Genomic DNA, 18,979 nt, shown 5'->3' on the forward strand with positions numbered 1-18,979 from the left:
AAAACAATCCCAAGGACAGAGGAGCCACAGGATCCAAAGCAGAAAAGGGCCTTGGAACAAACGTTAGTGACACTGGCTGGGCTCTGCAGGAGGAATAGCTAGACATCTCCCGCCTGTCCCCACCCCATCATTCCTTCTCAACAAAGAAGCATGCTTCTGAGAAGTGAGAGAGGCTGCTTAGTCCCAAAAGGAAAGGGAAACATCCAAGCTCACAACAGTGGCTTCTGGTACAGCCCATCTTGTAGCATGTCCTACCCCTCCCCATGGTTGCTAGAAGCAGATGCCACATTGACAGGCTAGCAGGAGCTCTCAGACTCACTGGATCTGCAACAATCTGCACTGTTGCAAAGATACACTAGAATCAACATCAGAAGAACTAACCCTGTGGCCATTAGCAGCAAGTCTATCTTCAGAGATTTGACAGTATACTGTATTCAGAGAAAGACAACTATGGATCTTGGAAATTAAAAATTTAAACACTGAAATAAGACAGTACACATCGTGTCAAACAGTAGAATAAACATAGTTAAAAAGTAATCAATTAGAAGACTAAGCCAAGACATTTTCTGAGAATGTGGCACAAAAAAACCAAATAGACACCGAAGATAAATCCAAGTTTCCAAATCCAGTTAACAGAAGTCTAGAAAGTAGAGCAGAAACAGTAGAAAAGAGAAACTTCTCAAAGAAACAATGGAAACCAATTTCTGAGAGCAGAAGAGCCAGTATGAATGGAAGAATAAAACAAAGCATATAATAGTGACATTTTGTAACAGTTAGGTAGAAAAACAAAATCCCAAAGCCTTTTATGAATCAGATAACGTCACTGGAAACAATGAAGCAAATTCTTTGAAAATGTGAGGGAAAATGACTGGGAATATAGGATTCCTACCCAATCAAGCTAATCACACAGGAGGGCAGAATATATACGTTTTCTGATATGTAGCAGTACAGAAAGTGTACCACTCACAAATCTTATCTAAAAGAATTCTTAGAGAAGTTATTGTCCCCTCAAAATACAATATAATCAAAGTAAATAAACAGCTCACCTAGGAGTAGAAATTGATATAAATAAAAGTGGGAGGAGTGAGTTAAAAAAATAAACTAGTAAAACCTAAGTTCTGATTATAAATAATAACTGAAAAGCAAAATCTCAATTTTTCTCATAAAGAAGGTATCAGGGAAGGGAGCAGAAAGAGTTAAAGCTTTCTGAGGTTCCTGTCTTGTTATGTTATTAAAAATATATAAAAGTTGGAGCGCCTGGGTGGGTTGAGCCTCTGCCTTCAGCTCAGGTCATGATCTCAGGGTCCTGGGATCGAGCCCTGCATTGGGCTCTCTGCCTGGTGGGGACCCTGCTTCCCCCTCTCTCTCTGCCTGCCTCTCTGCCTACTTGTGATCTCTCTCTCTCTGGTAAATAAATTTAAAAAATTTTTAAAAAAGTAAATATTTGTATTAAAAATTTAAGGGCAATAGGGGTGCCTGGGTGGCTCAGTGGGTTAAAGCCTCTGCCTTCGGCTCAGGTCATGATCTCAGGGTCCTGGAATCGAGTCCCACATCGGGCTCTCTGCTCAATGGGGAGCCTGCTTCCCCCCTCCCCGCCTGTCTCTCTGCCTACTTGTGATCTCTGTCAAATAAATAAATAAAAATCTTTAAAATAAAAAATTTAAGGGCAATAATAGAAGACTAAAAAAAGAAGATATTTAACTTTCTAACTTCTAAACAGAAAACAGTGGAAGAAAACTGCTCTCAATATAAAACAAAGATAGAAAAAAGGAAAAAACAAAAGCAAGGACACAGGTAACACAAAATAAAGAGGTCAGAAATAAATTCAAACATATTAACAATTATGGTAAAGATGAACGGATTAAATATGTATATTAAAATGCAGAGACAGATTAATTTAAAAAATAAAAACCATTATCAAATACTCCCTGACATTATCCAGGACTTTTTTTTTAAAAAGTTTTAAATTTTTTTTTTATAAATTTATAATGTATTATTAGCCCCAGGGGTACGGGTCTGTGAATCGCCAGATTTACACACTTCACAGCACTCACCATAGCATATACCCTCCCCAATGTCCATAACTCCACCACCCTCTCCCTACCCCCCTCCCCCCAGCCCCTCTCAGTTTGTTTTGTGACATTAAGAGTCTCTTATTATCCAGGACTTTTTAAAGCATTGGGGATGGGTGCCTAAGACAGATATCACTTTATTGTCTAAGAGAGAGGAAAGGTATTAAATAATGACAAAACCACCATATTAAGTCAACAAATATTTGTGTATAAATGTGTGTATATGTTACATACTGGAAAAATAATGGAGACCAAAACAGTCAAAGATATTATCCTCACGAAGTAGTCTATCGATACAGCAACTAATACTGGTACAACAATGTTCATTTACTCAAATATTTAATGCACCTTTATTATTTGCTAGGTACCAGGGATATAATGGTAAGTTAGTTAATTTAAAATAGGTGTAAGAAGAGTAAGCAAATACAGAAGACAGTGACACTGTACAACAGGGTTCTGAACCTAGAATTCCCTGAAAAAATGGTATTGCTCGTATTTGTGGTTAAGTACTAAGGATAAGAAGCTAATAGGAAAGGGAAAAGGTGAATCCTATTGGAAGGAACAGCATATAGGTAGCTGGGGAGTGTGTTTGTGAGGATATGTTCAGGAAATTATGTAGGATCAGACACAATTCAGGGTGTTGAAAGCATGGAGAACCAAGGGGGAATGGTGGAGAATGCTGAGGATGAAGCAGAGTTAATAAGCAGCTATCTTTCTGGTCTACCTCCATTGTAATGGGAACCTATTAAAGACTTTTAAGCAAGGGAGTAAAACCATCAGATTTACATCTTCAGAATATCACTCTAGCTCAATCTTGAGAAAGGAGGTTACAGATGATCCAAGGGGGGCCTACTGCAGAACTCTGAAAGAGCTAGTGGCTTTAGTAGGAGTAAAGTGAATAAAAAGAACTTAGGAAATAGGATCAGCAAGTCTTGGTGACTGAACTGTGGAGTCGGGGGGGCAGCCGGAAAAGTAGGAAAATATATTAGTAATGATCTGTGGATTTTGAGTGAGCAACTAACTAGGTCAATGGCTGAACCACTTATGGTAGAAGAAAAACCAAGAAATGACTGAGCTAAAGATGATGAACGGTTAAGTAAAAATGAACTGAAAAAAAGTACATTAAATTTGGCAGCATGGAGGTTTTTGATGATCTTAGGAAGATTTCTGATAGTGTTAGTAAAAAAGAAATTGTAAAAAATTTAGTTGTGTAACTGTGTCCCAAAATGGACTAAAAGGTTTAGGTAAAGGAGCAGCACAAAATGGTCTATGGGAAAGTGTACAGAAATTATTAGAACTCCTTTTTTTTTTTTTTTTTTTTTTTCAAAAAAAAAAAAAAAATAAAGCAATTAGGTTATAAGAACACTTAGTATTGGGTGATTAGTGGCTAGCAAGCTGGCCTGAGGAAAGAAAGGACCACAAAGTACAGGGAAAGTTAGCAACTGGCACATTCACATTTAATACTAATTACCATATTACAAGGTTTGGCAATTCATATGTACCTGGCTAAGTGAATTTACAGATTATGTTATACAGTTTTCACTAACAAATGCTCAACTGTAAAAGATTACAAAGACTGGGAGCACTTGGCTGGCTCAGTTGGTGGAGCATGCAAGTCTTGATCTTGGGGCTGTGAATTCAAGTCCTGAGTTGGGTGTGGAGATTATTTAAAAATAAAATATTAAAAAAAACATCGGAGTGCCTGGGTGGCTCAGTGGGTTAAAGTCTCTGCCTTCGGCTCAGGTCATGATCCCAGGGTCCTGAGATCGAGCCCCACACTGGGCTCTCTGTTCAGCAGGGAGCCTGCTTCCTCCTCTCTCTCTGCCTGCCTCTCTGCCTACTTGTGATCTCTGTCTATCAAATGAATAAATAACATCTTTTTAAAAAAAAATCTACTCATCAACCTAAATTATGTTCTGAAGGTCTTTTGAGTATAAGACTGTGATTATCTTTACTTTAAAATTTTATTTATATGAAAGAACACGAGCGGGAGGAGAGGCAGAGGGAGAGGGTGAGAAGCTGACTCCCTGCTGAGCAGGGAGCCTGATGCAGCTCAATTCCAGAGCCCTGGGATCATGATCTGAGCCAAATGCTGACACTTAACCAACTGAGCTACCCAGGCACCCCTCACGTCAATGATATTATTAACACATTTTTAAGAATTAAAAATATTTACTCACTAGCTTCTGTTGACATTGTTTCCTGATACAGTATAATGGCAGAACAGTACATGTATATAATTTATAAATAAAAATTTATAAGGCTATGCTCAAACATTTTACTGATAGTGTACATGATTGAAGAAGGGAAAGCTTGCTAAACATGTATGTGAGACGTAAAGATACAGTGATGAATACAGGGAGCTCTTTCGGAAGCTTTCTGTAAAGAAATGAGACCCAGAGGACATGTAGTACCCAGGGATATATGTATGTTGGCTTGTTTCTCAGAAGAGTTTACAGGAAAGCTTCCTAAACATTAATCTGCTTGTGAAAAACACAGATTCCCTAATTCCACCCCCATCCCTTTCCAATTTAGCCAGTCTAGGGTTACATCTAGGAACCTGAATGTCCAGCTCATCCTGATGCCAACAGCCTAACCTTAGATGAAAACTGCCCTAAAGCAAGGTTTAAATGCCAATGAAAAGAATCCTCAAGATAAGTCCTAGTCCACATGAGATTCCACACTAAACAGAGGAGAAGGGATGCAGGGACAAAGAAGGAACTGCCTTTTATTAAGAGCAGACACGGTTCCCCATTCACAGAAGGGATGAGTGCAACAGATGATTAAAGAAACTTACTGAAGATCTCGTGATGAGAAATCCAGGGTATTCCCAAGAGGGAGGAGTACGTTCTTTTACCAGAACTGATACAGAAACAGACAAAATAGGTCTCCATTTTTAAAGAACTCTTACAAAAAGGAGGCACAGCTATATTTTTGCTGTTGTTTTTACATGTAGTTTTTCATTTACTGAGAGAGGGTAAGAACTCATCTAGAGAATTTTTATTTTCAATTTGATACTTCCAATCTGGAAACCACCTCACTCTTTGTGGTTTTTATGGCACTCAAACAATCCTGAATGAGAGTTTATTTTCTTGCCTGATTTCTTTACATATTCTTTGGCACAACTCCATACACACTAAGAGATAAAAGCAAAGACTGCTGGTTGCATGGTGACTACAGCAGTGGGGCAACCACATAGACAGGTAGCAGATAATTGCCGGAGAGAGGTGAAGTTATTTAGCATACAAATAGAAGTTCAAAACGTGCAATCTGTCTGGTTTTAGGTCAAAACGATGGTTTGCTTCACTGATCAACACCTGGATTTCAATTATTTTGGTTTCTAATTGAAATATATTCAAGACTCTTCATTAATTAAAAAAAAATGTATATTTTGTCAAATCATGGGATACAATCCGTACAAGCTGGATTAGCAAATTTACTTCTTTAGTAAAGGACCAGGGGTTCTCAAGCCCACCAGTCTTCCTTCTGCCTTTATGCAGCCTTTTGCTTTTGTGACTTTTAAATTTAGAATCTGCCTTTTTAAGCATAGAAGTTCTGTTTAATAATTTAACATTAGTTTTAAACAGCTTGTGACTTTAATCACCTTATTTCTTACAACCCCTCTTTTTTTTCTATTTATAAAGTAAATGTTGTTGTAATAAATTGTCAGGAAATACCGAGTGGTATAAATAATATGGAATCACCTATAATTTCACCCTAAGATAAAATTATGGCTAAGATACCTGTATATAGCTTTCCAGACCTTTTGAAAATGAAAGTATTTGTGTATGTGCATTTTTTTTTTTTAAGATTCATCCAATTTTTTTTTTTATATATAATTTTATTTTTTATAAACATATATATATATATATATTTTTTCCCCCAGGGGTACAGGTCTGTGAATCTCCACGTTTACAAACTTCACAGCACTCACCATAGCACATACCCTACCCAATGTCCATAACCCCCCCCCCAACCCCCCTCTGCCCAGCAACCCTCAGTTTGTTTTGTGAGATTAAGAGTCACTTATGGTTTGTCTCCCTCCCAATCCCAACTTGTTTCATTTACTCTTCTCCTACCACATTAACCCCCCATGTTGCATCTCCTCTCCCTCATATCAGGGAGATCATATGATAGTTGTCTTTCTCCGATTGACTTATTTCGCTAAGCATGATACCCTCTAGTTCCATCCATGTTGTTGCAAATGGCAAGATTTCATTTCTTTTGATGGCTGCATAGTATTCCATTGTATATATATACCACATCTTCTTTATCCATTCGTCTGTTGATGGACATCTAGGTTCTTTCCATAGTTTGGCTATTGTAGACATTGCTGCTATAAACATTCGGGTGCACGTGCCCCTTCGGATCACTACGTTTGTATCTTTAGGGTAAATACCCAGCAGTGCAATTGCTGGGTCATAGGGTAGTTCTATTTTCAACATTTTGAGGAACCTCCATGCTGTTTTCCAGAGTGGTTGCACCAGCTTGCATTCCCACCAACAATGTAGGAGGGTTCCCCTCTCTCCGCATCCTCGCCAGCATCTGTCGTTTCCGGACTTGTTAATTTTAGCCATTCTGACTGGTGTGAGGTGGTATCTCATTGTGGTTTTGATTTGTATTTCCCTGATGCCGAGTGATATGGAGCACTTTTTCATGTGTCTGTTGGTCATCTGGATGTCTTCTTTGCAGAAATGTCTGTTCATGTCTTCTGCCCATTTCTTGATGGGATTATTTGTTCTTTGGGTGTTGAGTTTGCTAAGTTCTTTATAGATTCTGGACACTAGCCCTTTATCTGATATGTCGTTTGCAAATATCTTCTCCCATTCTGTCAGTTGTCTTTTGGTTTTGTTAACTGTTTCCTTTGCTGTGCAAAAGCTTTTGATCTTGATAAAATCCCAATAGTTCATTTTTGCCCTTGCTTCCCTTGCCTTTGGCGATGTTCCTAGGAAGATGTTGCTGCGGCTGAGGTCGAAGAGGTTGCTTCCTGTGTTCTCCTCAAGGATGTTGATGGATTCCTTTCTCACATTGAGGTCCTTCATCCATTTTGAGTCTATTTTCGTGTGTGGTGTAAGGAAATGATCCAATTTCATTTTTCTGCATGTGGCTGTCCAATTTTCCCAACACCATTTATTGAAGAGGCTGTCTTTTTTCCATTGGACATTCTTTCCTGCTTTGTCGAAGATTAGTTGACCATAGAGTTGAGGGTCTATTTCTGGGCTCTCTATTCTGTTCCATTGATCTATGTGTCTGTTTTTGTGCCAGTACCATGCTGTCTTGATGATGACAGCTTTGTAATAGAGCTTGAAGTCCGGAATTGTGATGCCACCAACTCTGGCTTTCTTTTTCAATATTCCTTTGGCTATTCGAGGTCTTTTCTGGTTCCATATAAATTTTAGGATTATTTGTTCCATTTCTTTGAAAAAAATGGATGGTACTTTGATAGGAATTGCATTAAATGTGTAGATTGCTTTAGGTAGCATAGACATTTTCACAATATTTATTCTTCCAATCCAGGAGCATGGAACATTTTTCCATTTCTTTGTGTCTTCCTCAATTTCTTTCATGAGTACTTTATAGTTTTCTGTGTATAGATTCTTAGTCTCTTTGGTTAGGTTTATTCCTAGGTATCTTATAGTTTTGGGTGCAATTGTAAATGGGATGGACTCCTTAATTTCTCTTTCTTCTGTCTTATTGTTGGTGTAGAGAAATGCGACTGATTTCTGTGCACTGATTTTATATCCTGACACATTACTGAATTCCTGTACAAGTTCTAGCAGTTTTGGAGTGGAGTCTTTTGGGTTTTCCACATATAGTATCATATCATCTGCGAAGAGTGATAGTTTGACTTCTTCTTTGCCGATTTGGATGCCTTTAATTTCTTTTTGTTGTCTGATTGCTGAGGCTAGGACTTCTAGTACTATGTTGAATAGTAGTGGTGATAACGGACATCCCTGCTGTGTTCCTGACCTTAGCGGAAAAGCTTTCAGTTTTTCTCCATTGAGAATGATATTTGCGATGGGTTTTTCATAGATGGCTTTGATAATATTGAGGTATGTGCCCTCTATCCCTACACTTTGAAGAGTTTTGATCAGGAAGGGATGCTGTACTTTGTCAAATGCTTTTTCAGCATCTATGGAGAGTATCATATGGTTCCTGTTTTTTCTTTTATTAATGTGTTGTATCACATTGATTGATTTGCGGATGTTGAACCAACCTTGCAGCCCTGGAATAAATCCCACTTGGTCGTGGTGAATAATCCTTTTAATGTACTGTTGAATCCTATTGGCTAGTATTTTGGTGAGAATTTTTGCATCTGTGTTCATCAAGGATATTGGTCTGTAGTTCTCTTTTTTGATGGGATCCTTGTCTGGTTTGGGGATCAAGGTGAGGCTGGCCTCATAAAATGAGTTTGGAAGTTTTCCTTCCATTTCTATTTTTTGGAACAGTCTCAGGAGAATAGGAATTAGTTCTTCTTTAAATGTTTGGTAGAATTCCCCCGGGAAGCCGTCTGGCCCTGGGCTTTTGTTTGTTTGGAGATTTTTGATGACTGTTTCAATCTCCTTACTGGTTATGGGTCTGTTCAGGCTTTCTATTTCTTCCAGGTTCAGTTGTGGTAGTTTATATGTCTCTAGGAATGCATCCATTTCTTCCAGATTGTCAAATTTGTTGGCGTAGAGTTGCTCATAATATGTTCTTATAATTGTCTGTATTTCTTTGGTGTTAGTTGTGATCTCTCCTCTTTCATTCATGATTTTATTTATTTGGGTCCTTTCTCTTCTCTTTTTGATAAGTCTGGCCAGGGGCTTATCAATCTTATTAATTCTTTCAAAGAACCAGCTCCTAGTTTCGTTGATTTGTTCTATTGTTTTTTTGGTTTCTATTTCATTGATTTCTGCTCTGATCTTTATGATTTCTCTTCTCCTGCTGGGTTTAGGGTTTCTTTCTTGTTCTTTCTCCAGCTCCTTTAGGTGTAGGGTTAGGTTGTGTACCTGAGACCTTTCTTGTTTCTTGAGAAAGGCTTGTACCGCTATATATTTTCCTCTCAGGACTGCCTTTGTTGTGTCCCACAGATTTTGAACTGTTGTATTTTCATTATCATTTGTTTCCATGAATTTTTTCAATTCTTCTTTAATTTCCTGGTTGACCCATTCATTCTTTAGAAGGATGCTGTTTAGTCGCCATATATTTGGGTTCTTTCCAAATTTCCTCTTGCGATTGAGTTCTAGCTTCAGAGCATTGTGGTCTGAAAATATGCAGGGAATGATCCCAATTTTTTGATAACAGTTAAGACCTGATTTAGAACCAAGGATGTGATCTATTCTGGAGAATGTTCCTGTATGTGCATTTTTAATAAGAAAATTGAAATATTATATACATATACACGACATATGTTGTTTAATTTTGAATTCTCAGTTTATCACTTTTTCCCCACGTAACAACTCTCTTAATGCCAAAAAGACCGTATCATCATTTTTAATGGATGCTAAGAATCCTGGTATATGGACATGTTATAATATAATGAGCCCCTATTGAAGGTTATGCAGTATAGTTTACCTTGAAGAATGGTGGATTCACAACAAGAAACTGGAAATTTAATCTAATGTCCAAATAGAAGACTTCTTATCTAATAAAGATCAGATAGAGATCCAGACTAAAACGTTTCCTATGAGATTAAGTTTAAACCAACTCAAAAAAAAAAATAAGCCAACTCATTTTATCATTGTCTAACAATACAATATTACAACACATAATTTCAAGAGTAATTTCAGACGATAATTCTTTTAAATAAATAAATGCATACCCATATACACAATGGGCAATAATTTCTAGAGTGATTAGAGTTGATGAAAAGTCCTTAATAATTCTATACAAATGCTAAAAGTAGGCATGTGCCAAATAAAAGTATGCAGCTAAACTAGTTCTGTAATAACAGAGACTTATTTTAAGCAAATCATACTTCAGAATCACATATTTTCAACCTAGATAAAGTTGCAAAATTGGAAATATAATGCCTTTAACATTCCAAGGTCTATGTCTTTGAAAAACTATCTCTGCTGTTTCAAAACTGCTTTCGAAGACAAAGCGTATAAAAATATATAAAGGTTTATTGGGAAATTATGTCCTTTAGGAACACTAAACACTCAGCATGTATAACCAGTAAAAATTTAAAAGTCAATTGAGTCATTAGGGAAATGCAAATTAAAGCCACAATGAGATACTACCTAACATCCACTAAAATTGCCATAATAAAAAAAAACAATAACAAGTGTCAGGGAGGATATTGAGAAACATTCACGCGCTGCTGGTGAGAATGTAAAATGGTGCAACAACTTTGGAAAACAGCTTGGCAATTTCTTAAACCATTAAACATAAACTTACCATACAACCTAGTGGTTCCACTCCTAGGAATCTACCCAAGAGAAATGAAAACACAAAGCCTTGTATGTGAATATTCATAGCAGCCCTATTCATAATTGGCAAAGATGGGAAATAACCCAAATGTCTATCATGGAATACTACCCAGCAGCAAAAAGGAATAAAATACTGATGCATCCTACAATATGAATAAACTTCAAAAACACACAAAGAAGCCAAAAGCAAAAAACTACATATTGTGTAATTCCATTTACATAAAATATCCAGAGAAAGCAGCAAAATAAGTTTCTAACAACATCAACTCTTATTGAGTACCAGGATATTCCAGGACTTTACATCCTAAAGGAAAAGCTTACTGGCAAACTTCAACATCACTATCACTTTGATTTGTATTTCAAAATTTTACTTGATGCAGTTTTAACCAAAGAAATATTATAATAGTTATGAGCACATCAGTGCTCAGGATTTATCTAGTTTATACACATTCAGTACTTTTAAATTTTTATTTATTTATTTTTAAAGATTTTTATTTATTTATTTGACCGAGAGATCACAAGTAGGCAGAGAGGCAGGCAGAGAGAGAGAAGGAGAGAGAGGAGGGAGCAGGCTCCCTGCGGAGCAGAGAGCCTGATGCAGGACTCGATCCCAGGACCCTGAGATCATGACCTGAGCCAAAGGGAGAGGCTTAACTCACTGAGCCACCTAGGCGCCCCATCTTTCTCTTGCTGCTTGCCGTTGGTCTATTTTAATTACCAATTAAGTACACCCACTCAAAACAGGCAAGGCAAGGGAATATAGATGTCAAATTCTATAGCATAACAAATAGTGGTGATGAATGCTTAAAAAACAAAATACTTTTTTAAACTATGCATTCCAGTGATCCATGGATAAACAAGACTTGGTGATAAAAAATAAGATTCATTCTAATTTCTCTTGAGGAACTCAGAAAAAGATAGTGTCCTGAGGACTAGAGAAATAATTGGTAACAGACTGCCTACTAAAAGCATAGGTCTTTGGGAAAGTTTATTTTCCTCTAAACTCTACATTTGTTTTGTCAATAAAATGACATTTTGTTTTTAGTTTAGAATACAGAGGCTTTCTAGTGATTACAGAGTTTTAAAGGCTCAAATTATATATGAATTACAAGTTTAAGAATTAAAAAAAAAGGGGTGCCTGGGTGTCTCACTCAGTCAGGTGGCTGCCTTCTGCTCAGGTCATGATCCCAGGGGTCTGGGATCCATTCCTGCATCGGACTCCCTGCTCAGCAAGGAGTCTGCTTCTCCCTCTGTCCCTCCCCCTTCACATACTCTCCCCCTCACCAAATAAATAAAATCTTAAAAAAAAAAAAGAGGTTACAGAAGAGTCAGAAAATGTGAATTTACCTCCTCACTCAGAACACTAACAAAATACTACTTAGTCCAGGAAATAGCTATTTTGTAAAATAAAATGTTTTCATGTATTACACTCTTTTCTGAAAAGCTGGTTAGTACTGTGCATTTTAAATTGTAACAATGAAATTCAATCTTAAAAGGGAATCTTAAAAGATATATTCTAACACTATAATTAGAAAACATAAGAAACAGTGCTCAAAATGAAGTTAAATGTGCTTCTGTTATCAACCTTAATTGTAAAACTGAAGACAACCTCAGGTATTCCAAGATGGAACACACATGCTCACAAGAGGGGCACAAAAGAATCCACTGGGGCACATCTTAGATTTACTTTTCATTTCATTTTTTAAAAAAATTGTTGTATAAGTGCATAACATATTAGAAGTATATAATTTATAAGGAAATAGATGCTGGGTTATATACTCAACATTTTACTACTGTTAAGATGTCTAACCAAAAACCACTCTTCCAAGGAATGGATGGACTAGGGTTACTATTATGTCATACTGGAGTTAAGTAGTTACATTTTTCTGTTACTCTGTGAATGAAGCAGCTCAGATACTTTACGAAAAGAATTATTATTACCAAGAGCAAACCTTTATAATTTACAAAGTCCTTTATAGTTTACAATGTTTTCACATATGCTATCTCATGGAATACCCACAGCCACTTAGTATCATTTCTAGTTGATCAGACATATTCAGTAATAGTTTCTAGAAGACATTTGTAAACACTAGTTGTGAAGCTAATCAGAGGAGAAAATATTTTCAAGACTTAAAAGTTAATCTAAGTAAATTGAAGCACAAAGAAATATGTTTTAGAGGAATTAATTCTCCATTTAAAAAAAAGTCTGGAAACCACTCAACAAGAATTACATAAAAGGACAGTTAACACTGTCTCTTCCCCTGATAGCCTTTACCACCTTTATTCTTTATTTTTTAAAGACAAGCTTAGGGTCTTCTCAGCATAAACAAAGAAATGACCCCCAGGGAAGTGAGGTTAAGGACTCTGGAATTACTCAACTGGAGAAAATTAAGGGCAGATTTAATAACTGACTCTCTATATAAGACCTGCTTTACGGAGGACACTGACAAAATGTTTTACGAAAATTAAAATAAGAGGATACGAGTTGAAGCTGGTTAGTGATAAAATTACTATAGGAAAAAAACAAAACGCGAAATCTTTCTGAGTGAAAATTCAGAGGAAAGCTTCGCTATCAAAAGGAATTTTTGTAAATAGGACAGTTTCCTATTAAATAAGATCAGTTCGGTGTATCAAGGATGCCTGTAAGAGAAGAAAGTTTGATTGCAGTTCTTCAGAAGCATGTATCTGTGTATGCTACTAACTGAACTTCATTAATCTGGTGGCACCCCCTCAATAAATTTATGCATTATTGTTTACCTTAAAGAGGCTGATTTCTTTTACCAAACTGAGGGGTTAATAATGGTTAGGCTATTGGAATTAATAATGTTCATAATGAATGGCAGCAGGTAAAATTTAGATCGGAAGTACCAGTGCAGTAGAGGTTTGATTGCCATTGTCCAGCAAGTCTGTTACTCTGGTTTTAGGTTAAAGACATATATATGCTAATTTATGTTACTGATTTATGTACCAAGGCAATGGGTACATTTATGAATGATAAAATGATGAAATGCCCAAGAAGCAATGAACCAAAAGTTAAGATTTAAAAGTATAAAACAAGATAACCATTTTCCCTACTTTGTTACAAATTTGACAATTTTTTAAAGACTTAAGGAAATGTGGATGTATTACAATTCTAAGAACCAAGAATAACAAGAGCAAAAATTCAAGAATAAATCACAACATATCTCAAAGCTTTTGCTGTTTCAATACTTTCAACGGTTAAGAAAGGTTTAATTCTAACACTACCGTTGGAGCAGATGGTGGATTTGATGACTGTCCTTCACTGTTCCCTGCGTGCTGGGTTAACCCACTAGGATTTGAAGGCTGTGTTACAGGAAGCTGGGTACTGGATGCAGGCTGCTGAGGTAATTCAACTTTGCAATTCTTATTTGATCCATCCAATCTGCTACTTCTCTCTATGGCAATCAGGTCACGAATTTTTTGCAGCTGCTCCACTGAAGCTTTTTTGGGAAAGATAAGATGTGTTTCTCCCTGGAATTTATAAAATTGGTAAAAATTTTAACCTTCGCTTTATACTGATAGTCATTCATATATATCTATATCTATAAAATGAAATCAATACTAGAGAATACATCATCATTTTAACAATCATTCTCATTTCCTACCATTATGGTATTTTTTTTTTAAATAGTCAAAGGTAAAAAGTATCTATATATGAACCAGGAAGTTAAGAAAATTGGTCTCCTCCTTTGCATATCATGCTTAGCTTATCTGATTGGTTTAAAGGCCATTAGAAAAATACTTTCTTTTAGGAATAATAAGTTACAAAGTCTCATAAGAATTATAAAAATGCACATTCTTATCTTCTCTGCAGTAGTATATGATACTACTATTCTCTGTGAAATTCCCTATGAAATAATAGTAACTACTAGAGATGTAGCCATACAAAATGATCTAGGGTCAAGAAGTTTGACTCTCCAAACCCAAGACTTTGAAGAACAGCTACGTGATTAGAAGTCTGGATATGGGGGGGCGGGTGTCCACTAATATTTCCTAGAAAACAAAAAGTACAGCCTCGTGGTCAAGCCAAAACTATGGACTGTTAACAATAATATAAAGGTGGTCCAAACAAAACAATCAAGCAATAAAAATCCCACTCCTCAAGTAGTGATTCATTTAATGAATACCCATAATATAATCAGAGTGCTTTAAGACACAATAAACATTACAACAAAGCTCACAATGTGAAACAAATTACAAAACAAAAAAAAAGTTAAATATCTTCAATCATGTTTCAAGGCTGTGAGAAACAATAGTATTAAAATAGTAATTCCACCAAATGGATATGGGATAAAATATTGTTAACGTGCAGTAGACAGACTTGTAGATTTTAAGCACTTAAGTTAGGCTCCACAACTGAGAATGATCTATTTCCCTGGTGATGGCAAACCTTTCAGAATCAACTGACCATTACATTTCTCATTAACAACATGAAAATTAGTTTCATATGAATCCCTTTTAAAAGGGATTCAAAAGAGGCCATTAAGCTCTATATATTCATTCCCTATAAAAGCTATAAAAACAAAACCATCATTTATTGTATTCATGTGTTCTAGGTGCTATGATAAACTTTTACGTATGTTATCTCAAGTAATTCTCACAACCATCCTGAAATGAGGTATTAGGTTTATCCCTATTCTTTATATGAAAATATGAAAGCTCAGAAAAGTAAAATTATCTGCCTGAAGCTAGAGACTAATTGTTGGAGTAAACCTTGATCATTAAGCTATAATTGACTACACCTTAGACTGAACAGGGACCAAAAACCATAAGCTTGTACTAATAGTTGGAAGTGTTGAGCAAAAAGTGAATATTTCTACAGCTGTGATGACATACATGATTAGCAAAAATTGGATCACAATGATTTCCCAACATTAGAAAGGAACCACCCCACATCTCTGATAAGGTTTCTCTTCAGAAATCAGATATCTAGGCTGAAACCAAATATGGAGGTTTCCCATCTCATACTGTTAGTGCAGCAGCACTGAGAGAGGCAGAAGACACCATGGGCTGAGGTAGAAATCCAGCATAACAGGTACCGGGATCTATGTTCAGTCCATACCTCAGAGAAAGCCCTAATAAGACAGAGATGCTACTTGTGCCTTGCTCCTTTCCCTTCTAGCTTTACAGGACCAGTTTTAAAAGAATGTATGAGGGGGCACCTGGATGGCTCAGTGGGTTAAAGCCTCTGCCTTTGGCTCAGGTCATGGTCCCAGGGTCCTGGGATCGAGCCCCACATTGGGCTCTCTGCTCAGCAGGGAGCCTGCTTCCTCCTCTCTCTCTGCCTGCTTCTCTGCCTACTTGTGATCTCTGTCTGTCCAATGAATAAATAAAATATTAAAAAAAAAAAGAAAAAAAAAAAAGAATGTATGATTATGGCTAAAGGGTCTGTACCAAAAAGTTTCATCAACCACACTGTCTTTTCACAAAAGGACAAAATTACAGGCTTAATGCAAAAGGACAAAATTACAGGCTTAAAATGCACTAGATCTAATAACAGTTTAAAAAATTAATGAGAATTCCAGTATTGAACAAAATCCGTATTTCTCAACATATTTTTGCAAAGACAATTTTCACTATCAGATGCTAAGCCAACCTGTCTCTGCCCACTAAGTGCTGGTAATATCTTCCAGTCACCAAGACAACTAACCCCCCGCCCCCCGCCATGGGACCTGGTGAGAATCACTTCACTCAGCAAGCTGGCTGAGTCACATATCCATGTGGATCCCAGTCTTTCTCAACCTCCTCAAAATCTCTACAAAGAATGTAGCCTCAGAGGCAAGTAGGCCCAAAGTGCTCAAGATTTTAATATTTAATAATCATTTAAAAACAAAGAACATTTTGGGACGGGTCTGAGATTCCTAGTTCATTTTAAGCTTACTAAGTTTCTTTCTAATGGTAGAGTTCAGTTGCAGTTCCATTGGTTCCTTCTGCAACTTAGCCACATTGATAAAACATTTACTGCAGATGGGTCCTGAGGTGTGAAGTCTAAAGACAATCAGGACCTTGAAGTATAAATTAGCCTGATCAAAACATGTTAATCTTTTCTGAAACTTGCTCCATTTGTGTCAAATACTACTCCAGCTCTCAATGTGGCTTGTTACCTGGCAATGGTGTGATCAACCTTTGGGTCTGGCTAAGATGGGCTTTCTAGAATGTGGGATTTTGAGTCCTAAACCCAGGACAGCCCCAGGCAAACTGGGATGGTTGTCACCACACCCGGCACTCAAATATTTGTTGAATGAAAAGACAAACAGGATTCCACAGAATATGTGACACTTCAAAACTGAGAAATCAGTACAATTTCCAGTTGTCATTTATTAAATTTTTCTGTCATTTAACTCAAAAATCTGTATTTCCTTTAATGAAATCAGCAATGTTCTCAATATTGCCTACTATACTTTAAAGTTCTTTATGTTCAGAGGTCTGTAACTAATAAGCAGATGACAACATAACTTCTATCTCTAGGTTGACCTTTCGTTTTGAGTTATGGACTCATATATTCAACTGCCTACTTGTTATCTCTACTTGAATGTTTAACAGTATATATAGGTTATGATTATCCAAAAGAGAAGTAGTGATTTCTCCTGACATCTGCTACACACTCCAAGATGTCTCAATCTGAATTAATGGCACGTGCATCCATTTAGATGCTCAAACCAAAACCTAGTAGTATCCCTGATTCCTTCCTTTCCCTTGTACCCCTCTCATCAGCAAGTCCTGCAGGCTCTTTTTCAAAAAAAATTCTAGATGCCTCGACTTTTCCCCCATCTCCACTGCTATTAGTCTTTAATTCAACAAATGTTTACTGAGTGCCTCAATGTGTTCTAGGAGCTAGCAACAGAGGGGACAAAAAGACAAAAGGCTCTGCCCTCAGGGAACTTATACAAACCATTTTTGTTTCTCCTAAAGCTTTCTAACTGGTCTCCCTGCTTCATCCCTTGCCCCCATCCCAGAACATCCAGAACATTCTCTATACAGCCACTAATGTAATCTTTTAAATATTCTTCCCTGCCTAAAACCTTCCTATGGTTTCCCATCTCACTTATAATGAAGTCCAAGTCTTTATCCCCACACCCTAGATTCTGCTGGCCTGTGTAGCTACTCTCTGTGCCAAAGCTAATCCTACTAGAAGTCTGTTGCACATCTGAATGCTTCCGTTTTAAGTATTCTTACCTGAGGGCTTCTTTTCATTTAGTTCCCAGCTCAAATATTATCTCCTGAGAGGCCTTCCCTGACCACTCATTCTTACATAGCTGCCCACCTCTACAGTTGCTTTTTCGTGTATTAGCATGCCTTATTTTCTTTTTTGCACTCATCTTTGCTTTCACGTCTACTGTTGTCTAACCTATTAGAATCAGGCTTCATGTGAGATGGGATCATTTTTTCTAGTTCACTACTATACCCTTCAGGGCCTGAAACAGAATCTAGGGAGAAAAGCAGAGAGGCAGGAAGGAAAATACTTCTTATGGCAACTCAGCATATCTCTTTTTAACAATTTCTATAGCCTTGACATTTCTGACTGCTATGGACTGCTGTGCATCCACAACCTGGCTCAACGTCTTTCAATAGTCCATAAACTAGAAATGGTTAAGCATATATACATAAAGAAAACTGACAATATTGATAACTTTCATTGTGTCATAAAATTAAGCTATGCCACAAGACTTGAGAAGATGAAAACACTGAACTTTTATTTTGACTAAAAAACAAACAAACAAAAAATACTGACATTCTTCTCTTCTGTCACAGAAGAAATCCCTTACATGTGTCAATTTAACTCCGCTTTTCTGCATTTACTCTTTTCATTTCTTACTGGAGACAGGTGGTTAGACCGTGCTAGTATTTATGTATACTTACAAATCAGATTTTTGCCAAAAGTCTAAAGTGACCCACAATTTGGTCTTTGGGTTGTACGTCTGACCTTCCTGTTTTAAAGAATTAAAACTTGAAAGAATTTTCCCTGTGGGAGAGTTGTTATACTTTACTGTGATTTCAAAATTATTTACTGTGACTTTTAAATATCTAATAGGTGAAGAAGTAGTTCCACAGATTTTCAAAATAATATATTAATTTAAAAATATTATCTTATTTAGATATTTATCCATCAACATTATAATAAATTCTTTATATGTGAACCAGGAAAAAGAAACCCTTTAACTTACCTCTTCAAAGCCCATTTCAAATAAACACTCAACGGCTCCTCTAACAGGTAAGAGTCTAGTAGAAAAAGCTGTGTTTCCAATCCGGATAGATCTATATTTTTCATCATTAGGGTTTCTGATTTAAATAAAAAAAAGTATGATTATATACAACAATTTACACGTTCCAAAGTGTTTTTGCACTCCTTTTTAAATTTTATACTGGCAATACTGGCTACGAGGTAGTAAGGTTCCCAACCTTAAAGAAAAAGGAAGCACAGTCCAGAAAAATAGCCGGATTTTGTGATTCTTACCTCAATATACAGTTACT

At 36.7% G+C, this 18,979-nt stretch overlaps 1 protein-coding gene across 6 annotated transcripts in view; it reads right to left on the reverse strand.

Annotated features, from left to right (window-relative positions):
• NGLY1 (N-glycanase 1) overlaps positions 1 to 18,979 on the reverse strand; it is a 58,408-nt gene that overhangs the window by 28,872 nt on the left and 10,557 nt on the right. For all 6 annotated transcript variants that reach the window (XM_032860987.1, XM_032860983.1, XM_032860986.1 and 3 more), the window contains 2 exons: positions 18,673 to 18,787; positions 13,733 to 13,978 (listed from right to left, as the gene is read on the reverse strand). In XM_032860987.1, coding sequence (XP_032716878.1) covers positions 13,733 to 13,978; positions 18,673 to 18,787 — 361 coding nt within the window. The remainder of the gene's footprint in view (positions 1 to 13,732; positions 13,979 to 18,672; positions 18,788 to 18,979) is intronic.

This window comes from Lontra canadensis, unplaced genomic scaffold (assembly GCF_010015895.1).
Source record: "Lontra canadensis isolate GAN:19392208 unplaced genomic scaffold, GSC_riverotter_1.0 scaffold20, whole genome shotgun sequence".
Classification (NCBI taxonomy): domain Eukaryota; kingdom Metazoa; phylum Chordata; class Mammalia; order Carnivora; family Mustelidae; genus Lontra; species Lontra canadensis.